This window comes from Hyperoodon ampullatus (genome assembly GCF_949752795.1).
Source record: "Hyperoodon ampullatus genome assembly, chromosome: 10".
NCBI lineage: Eukaryota > Metazoa > Chordata > Mammalia > Artiodactyla > Ziphiidae > Hyperoodon > Hyperoodon ampullatus.
The window spans coordinates 105599119-105612931 of record NC_136923.1 but is presented as its reverse complement, the minus strand read 5'-3'; the positions used below and the strand labels follow the sequence as shown (position 1 = coordinate 105612931).

Below are 13813 nucleotides of genomic sequence, written 5' to 3'. Positions count from 1 at the left end.
TCTCAGGCTGGCTGTCTCCACCGGCCCCCTGCCTGTCCTTCCTCTCTCCCAGCCCACTTCTTTTGGACATCAGGGCCCCTGAGTGTCGGCGCCTCCTGAAGGTCCTCGGGGATCCCAGAGTGGTCAAGGCGCCTCTTCCCTCCCTAGGCAAGCAACTCAGCAAGGGAAGTGGGACACTGGCAGGGCCATGTCTCTTGGTCACACTGTATCCCGAGTGCCCAGAGGGTACCCGTGTGTGACAGGAACTCAGGAAACCATTCAGCCACTGTAATACATTCTGCGACTTTGGGGAAGCAAACGTGCTCCATGACTGTGTTGTGGTCCATTGTAACTGTCAGCTGTATGAATTGGGAGACTTCTGTGGTCAGTGTTAGGAAAGAAAAATAACTTTGACACATTGGAAATGGCGAGGAAGATTCTGTTGAAGACCATGGCAAGTGGGCGATGGAGCTCCACCCCCAGTGCCGCCGGGGCAGGTGAGGGAGTGGGTGGAAATCACTGATGGAGCTTGATCAGTAGCCAAGGGTGGAGGAAGGGGGGCTTGACTGATACCAAGAGCGGGTGGGCGCTTGACAACTGGCTCAGCAGGGTTCTTGGCTAAATCTGGCCAAGGACCAGCCAGGTGGAGAAGACTCGAAGTTCGGTCAGGGAGGAAGTCTGTGTCCCCATCAGCCAAAGGAGCTGGGTGATGATTTTGCCCTTGAGTATCTAATAAAGACAGGAGAGACCCTGGAAACCCGCAGATGACACGTGAAGAAGCTCTGTGCAGGCAAGAGCTGCCAGAGCGTCAGTTTGAGGCGTCTCCCAGGTGAACTTGCATTGTTCTTACAACGTTGTTTTAAAACAGGAATGGTGAACTATTTACTCCACCCTTCCTCCCAGGAGAATCCCAAAGACTGATTATGTTTCAAGAAAGACCTGTCAAGTGTTTTAGTTCCTTGGCAGTTTTACATTTCCTGGTTCCAGGGCTAACCCTGCCCGCCTCAGTGCTGTGACTTTCTCAGTCCCCTGGGGCACTCTCCAAGCCAGTTTTGCCTCCCAGGGTGTTGAGTCAGCCAGAGTGACCGCATGTCTCCATGATGACAATGTCACTTCTGGATTTTGCCTTTTGTCCTAGATTATTAATAGTACCTCTTTTCACTCTCACAAGTGTCCTGTTTTGGTCGATTAGTTCTTTGGTCCCCCATGACAGATGCTGACCCTGGACCCAGTACTGCTGTGTCCCAGTAGATCCCCACAGTGACTTTTTAGCAGGCAGCTGGTTGTCAGGAAGATGCTTGAAGGAATCCAAGCACGTGAAGCACGCGTTACTACCTGCTGCTTTCAGCTTTCTTAGTGGAAGTGGGAAAAACAATAGGGAGTGTGAAGCAGATGGGGCTGAGAGGTGTGTGTAGCAGTGGTGCTGATGAGGGTGTCACCAAGGCACCAGGGGTTGCAGTGAAGTGTCACCACGGCCAGTGTGCTGTATGCACTTGGAAATCATATAGGTGGTGTAGCTTCCAAAGCAGTGTCCATATTTGGATTTCAGAGGTTCCATACAGAGTACTGGCAGGACAGGAATTAGCTTCGTGTTTTGTAAAGTGGGGGGTGCTTTAGGGTGAGAATTACAGTCACCCATTCCCATCTCAGGTCTACTGAATCATTCTGTGCGGAGCCTGGGGCTGGGGGCATCCCAGAAATCTGAAGTTTTAATAGATTCCGCTGATTCTGGTGGATAGTCGGGCTTGAGAACCATTGCCTTAGAAGTAGATGTTTTGCAGCAAATGTGTGTTCTTATTAACGTGAACGTTTAGACAGTTTTTTCATTCATTTAGCAACTCTTTACTGAATGGTAATCACGGGCCAAGCCCTGGGCCGGGAGCTGGGTGTGCAGCCCAGCAGAGGGGACAGACCTCCACCTAGTAACGCCCATGACAGCGTCACTGCAAGGGGAAGACAGTGGGCGCTGAAGCAGGGGTCACCCCAGACGCAGGGCTCAGGACAGGCCTCCCCAGGGCATGAGTCGGAGCTGGGGCCTGAAGGATAGGGAGAGCGGGAGAAGAGCTGCTGCCTGGCTGCGGAACAGCATGTGCGAAGCCTCAGACTGCAGAGGGCGGGTTTGCTGGAGCTGAGAGAGAAGTGGGAGAGGAGGAAGCGGGGTGGGGCGGCGGGCAGGCAGGACGGGTGGAGGGGATGCTGGTGGTGCTTGGTTTGGGGCTGGACTCAGAAAGCCGGCGAGCACTGCGAGTCCCGGAGACAAGGATGCCTTGTCCGTGCTGTCCATCTGGGAAGGTGCTGGGAGGCGGGTGTGGTGGGCGCAGGCCTGGGCTGCACTCCCACCTCCGGGAGGGCCCCGCCTCGTGCCAGATGCCGTCAGCCGCGGGCCTGTAACGCTCGCGTCTGGTCTGTGTCTCCCCCTAGATCCTGCCTGGCCTGTATATCGGCAACTTCAAAGGTGAGTTCTCCTTTTTTATTATTGTGGTAAAATATGCAAACCATTAAATATGCCATTTTAACTTCTTTTTAAGCATGCAGATCAGTGGCATTAAGTACATTCACACCATCGTGCAGCCGTCTGCACCATCCGTCCACGGAACTTTCATTTTCCCAACTGAATCTGTCTCCATTGGACACTAACTCCCCATCCCCCAACCCAGCCCCTGGAAACCACACCCCTCCTTTCTGTCTATGAATCTGATGGCTCTGGGGACCTCGTATGAGTGGAGTCATGCAATATTAGTCCTTTTGTGACTGACTTATTTCACTGGGCATAACAAAGTTGATTCACTTTTGTAGCCTGCGTCAGAATTTCCTTCCTGTTTAAGGCTGAATAATGTTCCAATGTGTGGATGAACCACACGGTGTTTGTCCATCACCTGTGGACGGACACTTGGACGCCCCCGTTAGTGGTGAGTTCGCTTTTTTAAAGATTACCTTTAGGCTCTCACGCACGATGGGGTCCAGGTGTAGATGTCAGTTCATCAAGAGTCTGGTCTGGACATGGCCACCACTGTCCTCTGGTCCTTGTACCCCGACGCCTTGGCCAATGGCTGGCAGAGTGGCGTGGAGCCCTGCAGATTCCACCTTGACCTCTGACCTTCTTTTTAACTCTGCATGCTTGCTGGAGCTTTATTGTCAAAAGAAGATGGCTAAAAGGCACATTCAGCAGCCATGTAACTTGTTTGTCATCTTTATCACTTTTATTTTCTAGTTATTAATAAATTTTCAGAAACCCATTTTTTTAATTACCTGGGGAAAACAAGTGGCAGTTTCATCTCTAGCAGATTATTCTTACCCTGTGTTGACTTTTCTGCTTACACATGTCTCTGCAGCTTGTTGAATATTTGTTGATATGCTGTCTGCTACCGACCTTTTATTTTTAGCTCGTTTGTCTCAAAATGCTCTGTAGATGCAAAGGTGAGTAGCAACCCACGGAGCAAAGTGCATGCGGAGGGGAGGGGCTGGTCTCCACGTCGTGAGGCATTTGAGTGTGTGTGATGGGGAGCCCGGTCTCCCTCGCGCTGGAGATGGACTGTGCGTCCTCCAGGGACTGGGCCCGGGACACGTGCAGAAACAAGTCTCCTGTTCTGGTGGAGAGGGCCCTCCTCACCACGCCTCCCTCCCCAGACAAACAAGAACACACTCCTGTCTTTTTTCTGGTTGTTGCTTAAATCTGTGAGTTAGGTTCACATCGATTGTTAAAACAGTCTCAATGACTTCTCTGCGTGATGTTCATTTCCTTTTCCCCCTGGGCTCCGAGGGCAGCTAACTGGCCTCAAAGAGAATTGAGCACAGTGAGCTGACAGCTGCTAATTGCTGCTAGGACATGTTAAAAAATAGTCCTGGAGTTCCTAAATTAGTAAGCTCTGTAGTTCTGAACAACTACAGAACTTTGTGGCAGGTAGGCGAGTGGTGCTAGAACGCATGAACATCTTTATGGCCATTTAGTGAATTATTATCAACGCTTTCATGGGGAGAGGGGAATGTCTTTGTTTTTGAAAACAACAGAATTTAGGGTAAATTCTTGGAAGTAGAATTGCTGGGAGAACAGTTTTACAAATCAAAGATTGTAATAAATACCAACCAAATTCAATACTTCTGCCAACAGTTTCCATCACGCTTACAGATGGTACCAGGCTGCTGCTTGCCAGACCTCGGTTTCAGCAGCAAAGGACTAAGTTCTCCTAAGATTTTGTGCTCAGGAAGAGCTTGTGCATGTGCACGTGGGCGAGCTGATGACCCCACGGCAGACCTTCCAGCTGCATTCACACTCATTACCACGGTGCCCATGGCTCTAGACAGCCATCCACCAATAACTTGTAGTCCTGAAGAATAAATGTCAGCATTCCAGTAGTGTTGGCTGAGCACTTATGCACGTAAATGGGTGGACAGAGCCTGTGCTATGGGAAAGAGTAATCCGAAGGTGGCGTATGCATGCGGACGGTGCTGCAAGAGAATAGAATGGAGCACAGAGCAGAAGGGGCACAAGCATCCCCAGGAGTCACTTCTGTTTTCTTTGGGGACCAACAGTCAGTTTTCTCATCTGTGGTATCAAGGGTGGTTGTATTCAAAAACAATTTTATCCCCAAACCACCGTTTTTGTTGTTGTTTATCTTAATCTGTGTTACAAAAGTATATTTATGGGGTGATGAAAATACTCTAAAATTAGATTGTGGTGATGGTTAAACAATTCTGAATATACTAAAACCCATTGAATTGTATGCTTTAAAAGGGTGAATTTTATGGTATGTGAATTATCTCAATAACACTGTTTTTTAAAAAAGGAAAACACGTATATTTAAACAGTCTTTAAAATTCAAGTCCTGGGTGGAGTCAGAATCTGGACGAGCCTGGCCTGGAGTGCCTGGCGCTGCTCTGGAGACCCCAAAGGCCTCTCCCTCCTCGGCTGCCCCGCCGTGTCTGGGCGCCGAAAGCTCCAGCTTGACCTTGTTTCACCGCTCGTCTAAAATGCACATACTGGTGGGGACTGGAAAACCACACCTTGGTGAACATGTGGGGTCTGCCTGCCTGTGGGACCCTAAATAATTCCAGTTCCCGCCAAATTCAAAACTCACTGAGGTACCGGCTTGGGGTAGTTAGTTGGTGGAGGGTCTACCGGGCCTGGTCCTGTGTGATGGGCGTGGAGGCTGCTTGGGGTTGTAGCGGCAGTTAAGAGAGTCTTAAAGTAAAACTGACGTTTTAAAATAAAAGGCTTGCCCCAGGCCAGAACAGGGGCAGAGGGGGAGCGGACCTCCTTGATTCTTGCTGGGCTCTGTTTTGTAGATGAGCAGAAGTTCCAACTTGAGGGGATTTATTACGACTTTCTTCTCCAGGTATGATCACTGGAAGGGAATGTAATTTTGGTGTCTCCTTAGTTTCATATGCGGATAATTAATAACCAACGTATAACTTATGGACTGTTTTGTTTGGAATTTCCAGAAAATGTTCCATTTTTAGTTTTGCCATAAAGTGAATGTAGATGTTATAAACCACAGTCTTACCTGCATCTGGAGCCATTCCCTGCTGTTTGACATTAGGGTTGATAAGTCTGGCAGATTCCTATATCTTATATAGTAAGTTGCTTTTTTGTATTTAATTTTAACTTAGATTACTAATCATTAAGAGGTAGTTTAAAAATATTTAAAACATCTTTCTTATTACATGTTTTATGTGAAAGACTAACCTAAGGGTCTACAACTTAACAAGTGTCAACTACGAAGTGACTTCCTTTAAACAGTAACACTCATGATTATAATGTTTATTAATCTAAATACATTTCAAGTTTTATATGACCACTTTTAACAAAAGATGTGCCAATCAGAAATAAACTTAGTTATCTGCAGAATACCTAAAAGCAATAATCCTAGATTCCCTAAGTCTAGATTATTCTGGTCTAGTCAGTTATGAATTTTTAAGAGAGAAATATGCAAGTCATTTTGTGTTTTTTTGCCGGCTAAACTTAAGGAGTACTTCACTTGCAGAAAATATTAACATGTCCTCCTCTTTCTTCTATGACAGATGCCAGAGATGCAGAGCAATTGAGCAAGAACAAGGTGACACACATTCTCTCTGTGCACGACAGCGCCAGGCCAACATTGCAGGTAAGAGAGAACTGAGCTGCACGCGTGTCTGCGCTGTGCTCCTGGGTCCAGGGGGCACTGACGAAGCAGCCGTGTTCTCTCCAGCACCAGTGCGCTCCTCTGTCACTGGCTGTGTTAATCTTGTGCTCAGACCGTATCTGTGCCTGTGCCTGGGGCATGGCATGGCAGGAGGATGCCTTCTTTTTCTGATCGTCCTCCTGTTACGTTGCTAGCTTGGCTTTCTTGGCTAAATGCCAAAGAACAAGCTGATGCTGCATTTCCCTTTGGATTTTCTTTTCTTTTCTTTTTTTTTTTTTTTGAGAGCCATTCTGACAGGTGTGAGGGGGTTTCACTGTGGTTTTGCTTTGCACTTCCCTGATGATTAGTGATGTTCAGCACCTTTTCATGTGCGTGCTGGCATTCGTATGTCTTCTTTGGAAAAATGTCTGGATCCTCTGCCCATTTTTTAATCAGATTGGCTTTTTTTTGTTGTTTTTTTTTGTTTTTTGCGGTACGCGGGCCTCTCACTGTTGTGGCCTCTCCCGTTGCGGAGCACAGTCTCCGGATGTGGAGGCTCAGCGGCCACGGCTCACGGGCCTAGCCACTCTGCGGCATGTGGGATCTTCCCGGACCGGGGCACGAACCCATGTCCCCTGCATCGGCAGGTGGACTCTCAACCACTGCGCCACCGGGGAAGCCCTTCCCTTTGGATTTTAAGGACATTTAAAACCTATTTTAATTCCTTTCAAGATTATCTCCCGTTTTAGAATCCAGAAGAATTCAGGCTGCTCATTTCCTGATTTTTTCCATTTAAGCTCAATTATTTACTAGGAAAAAAAAGGCAATAGAGGATAAGTTGTCCCTGCAGATTTTCCGGGGCTTCTCTCTGCAGGCTGCCAGTGCAGAAGCTGTTGTTGTGTTTTAGGTTTTAAAGTAAACAGGGTGTGTCTGCCTTTACACTAATTCCAAAAGCATCTTCAATTTTACCCTAATGGACGGTTTGAGCTGTTGGCTGGGAGCAAAATATATTTCTGTTTATTAGCCTTGACAGAGCCCAAACTACCTCTTTTTAGAAAATAATACGAATGTGGTTGTGATGTGTATGTTTTTCTGTTTTAGGGTTGGGTATTGGAGAGGGAGGTGTGGCTTGTTCTGAAAGAAATAATCCTAGTTCAATCAGTTTACACTTAAATTGATATTATACAACAGTAGGTAATATATTTTTATTTCAAATTTATCTCTTTTACTTGGCCATTAGAACTGCCAGATTTCAGTCAGTTTCAAATAAATGAGGATATAGAGTAATAAGTGATTCTACTGACATCACCATACAGAGGACGGTGGGATGTGAACAAACCTCTGTTCCTTTCTCCAGATTTTTGAGCTTGCACTTCCCTTTGTTGTTTTAGCTCATGGGTTTTGTTAAGGTGCTGTAATTTGTGCTGCAGCATGATTTTATTGGAAACAACAACAACAACACATCATGTTTCTGGAGCCTAACGTTGCCCTTGAAAATAGCTACTCCATTTTTCATATATCAACAATAGTTTATATTAAACATATAGCCAAGCTATGGCCTAGATGATAAGTTAAATGTAAACTGGTCATGATTTACTTCCTCTTAAATCACAAGATGAGGCTTGAGGTTTCCTTTATTTTAATAAATTGCATAGATGTCCTCCCCACCCTCTCCCTCTAGGCTGCCTCGCACCCTTTTGCCCTGTTCAGCACAACACGTTGTCAGGTAGGAACACGGCCCCGAAATCCGTCCACGCTGCGGCTTCCGTGCAGATACCAGGTCTTCAGGCTCACAGAACTTCCTCCACGTGGGAGTTCTGTGAGCCTTGCTGCCCTGCCCGACACTGGAGGTGCTGCTCTGATGGATGAGATCAAGTTTGCTCATCCTCTGAGCCCTGGGGTGATGTGGTCAGTGGAGGGAAAGAGGTCCGAGCCTCCAGGTACCAGATCTACTGCCTTTTCCCCACGGGACTGCTTTTATTTGGCAACATCCTGTTTCAGCCTTTGCGTGCTTTTATTACCTCTCTTGATAGTAAGTACTTTCCTGTGATTTCATTTTATTAAGGGTTAGACCTTCGTTTTACAGCATGACATACTTTAACGTTGCCCCTCTTACTTTATTCATTTTTAACTTCACAAGTAATTCATGAATATATTCTTAGTTTAAAAATTAAAGCAATAGACTCTCTGATTGCACAAGTGGGGAAAACTGAGGCATCAAAAGTTATTTGATCGGGCATGCTTGCCTTAAGTGATTGGGATCGAGGAAGTTCGCCAGGGTCCCAGAAGTTCCAGACCTTTGTTTAGCCCTCTGCCTGATGCATAAAGGCAGTTGTCTCTCTTAAATTTCAAACTCAGTTCCAGAAGCCATAATTTCACCCAGCCTGAGATGAGTCAGGGAAATTACTTGTTTGGAGTCAGTACGGAATTAATGGATAGATTTTATGTTTCAGCAGCTCCATGTTTTGCTGGCCCTGATCCTTGGATGGAAGTAGGGCAGGGATGAGGTGAGAGGGCAGATGGTTTCAGGGCCCTGATAAAGGGTGGAGGGATAAGGGATAGGAGAGGAGGGAGCTGGCACCTCGTGACCTTTCTGAGATCTTCAAAGCCATGCATGTTTATAGAACAGGCCCTAACTTTCTCTGGGCAGCCCTAGGCTGGGCTGGGCTGGGCTGGGCTGGAAGTGGGGAGGTTGTTACTATCTAAAATAGAAAGGTTTCAGTCCTGTCACATCCATGCGGGAGTTCTGTGAGCCTTGCCGCCCTGCACAACACCGTAGGTGCTTCTCTGGTGGATGAGATCAGGTTTGCTTATCCTCTGAACGCTGTGGCGAGGTGGTCAGTGGAGGGAAAGAGGTCCAAGGCTCCAATTGCTGTCTCTTCAGAAGAGTATCTGAGGGTTAGATCTTCCAGAATAAAGAGTCTTAGAGACTTGGCAGAAACTTAGGAGCCTCATGCTCCCTGAGTCAGCTCTAAACTAGTGTCTGAGATTTTGAGGAGCTCTGGCTCCATTTTTATGCTGCTGCTCTTTGTTTGCTGTAGAAATCCCAGCTGCACAGGGTCCTAGAGGTCACCTACCTGACTCCATCACTATGTGGACAGGAAGCTGAAGTTCAGAGACATGAAGGGACCCTCACAATCCCACAGCTGTTTTAGATGGCTTGATGGAAACCTGGATCTTCTCTCCCAGGCCAGAGATTTTCCCAGAATGCTTCACTGCCTTGGTCCTCTTCTAGCATGACTGATGCTTCTGACTTTGCTTAGCAGTATTAGTAGATATTGACACCAGCTTTGGAAAGGTTGTACCATTTGTACCCCCACTGGCAGCGTATCAAAATACCTCTTTCCCCAAACCATCACCAGCACAGAGTTTTGCTCTTCTTTACTTTTAATTAGCAGTATTTTTGTTTTGTTTTATTTTCTGTGAATGCCTTCCTCACACTGTCGAGTCCCCTGTCCAGACAATTCTTCCATTTGAAGGCAGGGAGTGGATGGTTTACTCTTGAGCTCCTGCTACATGCAGGTCCCTGGGACAGGTGCTAGAGATAAAGTGAATGCCAGTGTCTGCCATGGTGAAGCCCTCAGTGAATAAACAAAATACACACGGTAACTCTTTTATACATATTACTAATAATGACCATCAGGCTCAGGGCAGGAAACACTCAGAGAACAAGGTTCCTCCTTTACCACATCAGTCTGGAGGCATTTGCGGTGCTGGGCTTTTGGCTGGGCCTTTGGAGACAACTGGGGATTTAGAAAATCTGGTTGGTACCGTTCTGGTTAGTAGAGTACCAGGATATGCCTTCTGGTGGGGCCCTGACTCCACGGAATCACATCGGTCCTTCTCATCCCCCATGGACCCTGGGGACCCAGCCTGGAGGATAGCAGTGTCCTGGTTCCTTTGTAGCATAACCAGACCTGGTGGCCTGCTCACGTCACCTGCTAGCAGATGGCAGAGCCAGGGGAGAAATCATTGCCATGTAGATGAATTTCAAGTAGGAATTAAGCCAAAATCTGTAATTATAACATCTAAGGGAGAAAAATCCCTTCCTCCGATTCCACATTGAGGACTGGGTGGGGCAGTGGCCTGCATTTGCTGAAAGTGTTTCCTTATTTGTGAGCCGTGTTTTCAGCGCCTACTGGTTGCTCCAGATTTGAGGGATGGTGAAAAGTCCTGTCACAAAGACAGTGCTTTTTCAAATCAGAAACCCCGTGTTGTTGTAGGTGCTGAGGAAGTAATATTGAGCAATGAAAGGTTTCTCCCTTCCTCTGAAAAAAGAACCAGAAGTCTATCTTTCTAATGTAAAAATTTCAGAGTTTGTTTCATTTTTCATGTTGGGTATTTAACCAGAGCACCTGCAGGAAACAACTATTTTTCACTATTAACAAAAATGCTTTAAAAAGTATTCTCATTCCTTCACTGGGCTAATAACAGAAACAATTTAATTTTTAAATGATTTATATTTTAGGATTAAATAGAAAAAAATACTTTATATACATATATTCAAATCAGGGCATTGCATGCATGCCAGATAGATTTTTTGAGCTTGAGTTCGGCTTGGATATTCTTCCCATTTTAAGTTGTGACTTTCGTATTTTGAACCATTTAAGCGTTTGTTTTTGTTTTTGTTTTCAAGAATAGGATGTTTTCGTAGGCCAGCATTTATTCCTGGTGATTCTGTTTTATATTTCCTTTAACACAAAAGACATTTTCTTGAGGTATCCAGACTCAGAAGTTAATTTTGTTAGTTTTGTTTGTAGTTGACCACTTCTCCTGGTTCTGATACTTACTGTTATTTATGTGTCTGTACATATAGGTGTGTATCTCCAAGAGATGCCCAGTCTGCTTGGACAGTGGTGCTGAGAGCCTGAGTGGCTCCTGTAGGGACCTCGTTCCCCTGCTGCATTTCTGTCTGGCGACCCACCCCGTTTCTCACCCTCAAAATTTTTGCTGGCTTCCTAAATGTAAAACAAGCCCAGTCCAAGGTGTGAAATGGCATTTGAAGTTTAAGAAGCTGTGCTTCTGTGTCCGCTTCTTTCTTCTACCCTTCTTTTGCCCACCCAAGTCCTACCCTCCCTCAGACCTTGGCCCAGCTCCTTTTCTGAGAAGGATACTCCCAGTGACCTCCAACCTCAGGAATTCTTCCCCTTTTCCTATAATACTTATAGTTTGCACTCTTTGTTGGGCCCTGAATTGTGCGTGCTCTGTGACAGACCCTGCAGGCCATCAAATGGCTGTCTGACCTCCGTCTGATGGTCTAGCTCCTCAGCTGGTCTCAGGCCACTGCAGACAGTGGATTTCTGCCGTGTTGGACTTCCTGGTCTCCCCAGCACTCAGCCTGGATCTGGTTCTGCAGATGCTTGCTGACAAACTCAGAGCCGAGTGCATTTAAGCTCCCCTCCCAAGTGAGAAGCCATGTCTTCGGTCATTTGTGGCTGACTTCAGGGTGTGAAAGAAGAGCAGTGTCAAGAATGGTATATTGACCACCAGTGATCTGTGAGGCCAGAGGTCTGTTAATGCAGCGCAGCCTCACTGCCCTCCCCCCACTGTCAGGAAGCCTGGGCAGGTGCAGATGTTCTGCCATACACAGCTGGAGTGGCCTCCAGTTCAGAATTCCCTCTTGCTAAGTTCCTGCAACCACGTGACTCTTCTGTGACTCTCTGGCTGACCTCTCAGCGGTGCTTCATCTACCTTTGGTGTGCATTGGAAGCCTGGTCCTACAAGGAAAGCACAGTCTAAGACACGGACGGTGGACGACCAATTAAAAGAAGACTGGCCGCAACCAAGGCAGCTCGAGGTCGGGAGGGTTGGCTGAGACATCCTCTCGGATCTCGGGGGCTTGTGGCCGGATCATGAAAGGCTGGGAGGACTTTCCGGGCACTGGGGCCGTGTTCTGATGCATTAGGGAGACCTTGGTTACCTTGTCCTCCTCTGGAGGCTTCGTAGGCAGACCCAGCTCTGCCTTTCTGCCTACCTGGTGACCATGTCAGCTCAGCTCTTAGGACTCTGAGGCCCCTCCTGTCCATGACCTTGAAGTCACAGGGGCTATTGGCCACATTTGCCCTGGCACGAGGAAGAGAATTGCTGAAAGCCACATGCCTTGTCCTGTACACACAGGTATAGGCAGGGAGGTTCACTGCAGCTCTGTTTGTAATGCAAAAAATTGGAGCCAACCCACATATTCAGCAGAAGGGTACCTGTCAGCTGTGATACATCCATGTAAAAGAAACACTCTGCAGCAGTTCACAAAGAAGAGGAAGGCTTACATGTGTGCACAGGAAAAGGTTAATTGCTGAGCAAAAGAAGCAAGTTGTAGAATAATATACACAATATGATCCCATTTGTATAAAATTGCATATCAATCGTGTATTCCTGTATGTACATAAATAAGTGGGTAAATGTACAGATAAGAGTTTGAAAGGACCACATCAGACTCCTAGGAATGGTAAAGAGCAGTAGGATAGGAGAAGAGGGTGGAAAGGATGAGTTTCACTTTTTTCTCTATTTATTTTCTACAATGGGAGTATCTTCATAGTATCATTTTGAAGGAAGAGAGGTAGGGAAGGAAGGTAAGCAGGTGGCCACACCTGGTGTCTGGAGTAGTGACAGGTAGATTGCATTTGGATGTGCAGGCTTGGCTGGAATGGGTTCTGTGTTTGGTAACAGTGTTTCCCATGGGTTCACGTGTGACTGTGTGATGTTTGTTAACAATGTTTCCCATGGATTCACGTGTGAATGTGTGATGTTTGGTAACAATGTTTCCCATGGATTCACGTGTGAATGTGTGACCTCAGACACACTGCATGCTTGTCCTCCTCCTCGGTCAGTGGATACAAAGCATCTCTTGTAGTCACCTTAATCTTCAAAGGGAGAAGAAAGCCCATGACACACCTTTCAACTGTACACATTTTATTTTCAATATCAGTTATGTTGTACTTCTACTTGAATGTTTCAGTTAAATGAGTTTATGTCCTTTTTAGGATTCACAGATCCCCTAGTGATACACCTTGAAGCACTGGGCAGGGTTTCCTGGTCGGATTGGTCAGTGTGGATGAGTTCTGTTACTTTACCGGCATTACAGAAACCACCACACTATCATAATTGCTGATGAGGTCCAGGGCCTTTGAAAGCAAATCATTGTTCGACCTGGGATCGTTCTCAGGTTGACAGTTGTTTCCATCTCTCCGGTAAAGTGTTTGAGTATCGGTGGCACCTCCTGTGCCAAAAGTTTGCAGCTTTCATGTGTTGAGGTAAATTTCTTTGAAGCCAACCCCAGACTTAAATAGAAATGACTCAAATAGAAATGATTATGGTAGATATCGAAAACTGTCTAGTAATCGCTCTTTCTCAAATCCAGCTGTGTCTGAGTTCCCCGTGTGTGGGCCGTCAAGCGCGAAGAAGGCAGCTCCCCTGGCTGCTGGCCTTCTGTGACAAGTGGAATTCTGAAGCCAGAATTCCAGCGCAGATGAGCCAGAGGGGCTGAAATTGCCGAGGCCTGCGTTGGTTCCAGGCGGGAAAGCAGGGCTTCTTGTCTCTAAGTGAAAGAGGTGTGTTAACTTCCCTTTGCCCGGCTCCCTGGAGCTCCTGGCACTTCAGCTGTGGGCACTCTCTCTAGTTCTCACACTTACTGACCAGCCTCCACCACGTAACTGAAGACTTTTGCAAAACACTCTTCTTCCTAGACTTTTCCTCTCAGTCAAGTCCCAGTTTCTTGAGCATCTCCTGCTGAGCTTCCG

At 46.8% G+C, this 13813-nt stretch overlaps 1 protein-coding gene across 1 annotated transcript in view; it reads left to right on the top strand.

Moving 5' to 3' along the window:
* Nucleotides 1-13813, top strand: part of DUSP22 (dual specificity phosphatase 22) — a gene marked incomplete at its 5' end in the record, with an annotated part of 47062 nt that overhangs the window by 9238 nt on the left and 24011 nt on the right. Inside the window, 3 exons of the mRNA XM_079712702.1 lie at nucleotides 2401-2434; nucleotides 5475-5552; nucleotides 5998-6080. Coding sequence (XP_079568828.1) covers nucleotides 2401-2434; nucleotides 5475-5552; nucleotides 5998-6080 — 195 coding nt within the window. The remainder of the gene's footprint in view (nucleotides 1-2400; nucleotides 2435-5474; nucleotides 5553-5997; nucleotides 6081-13813) is intronic.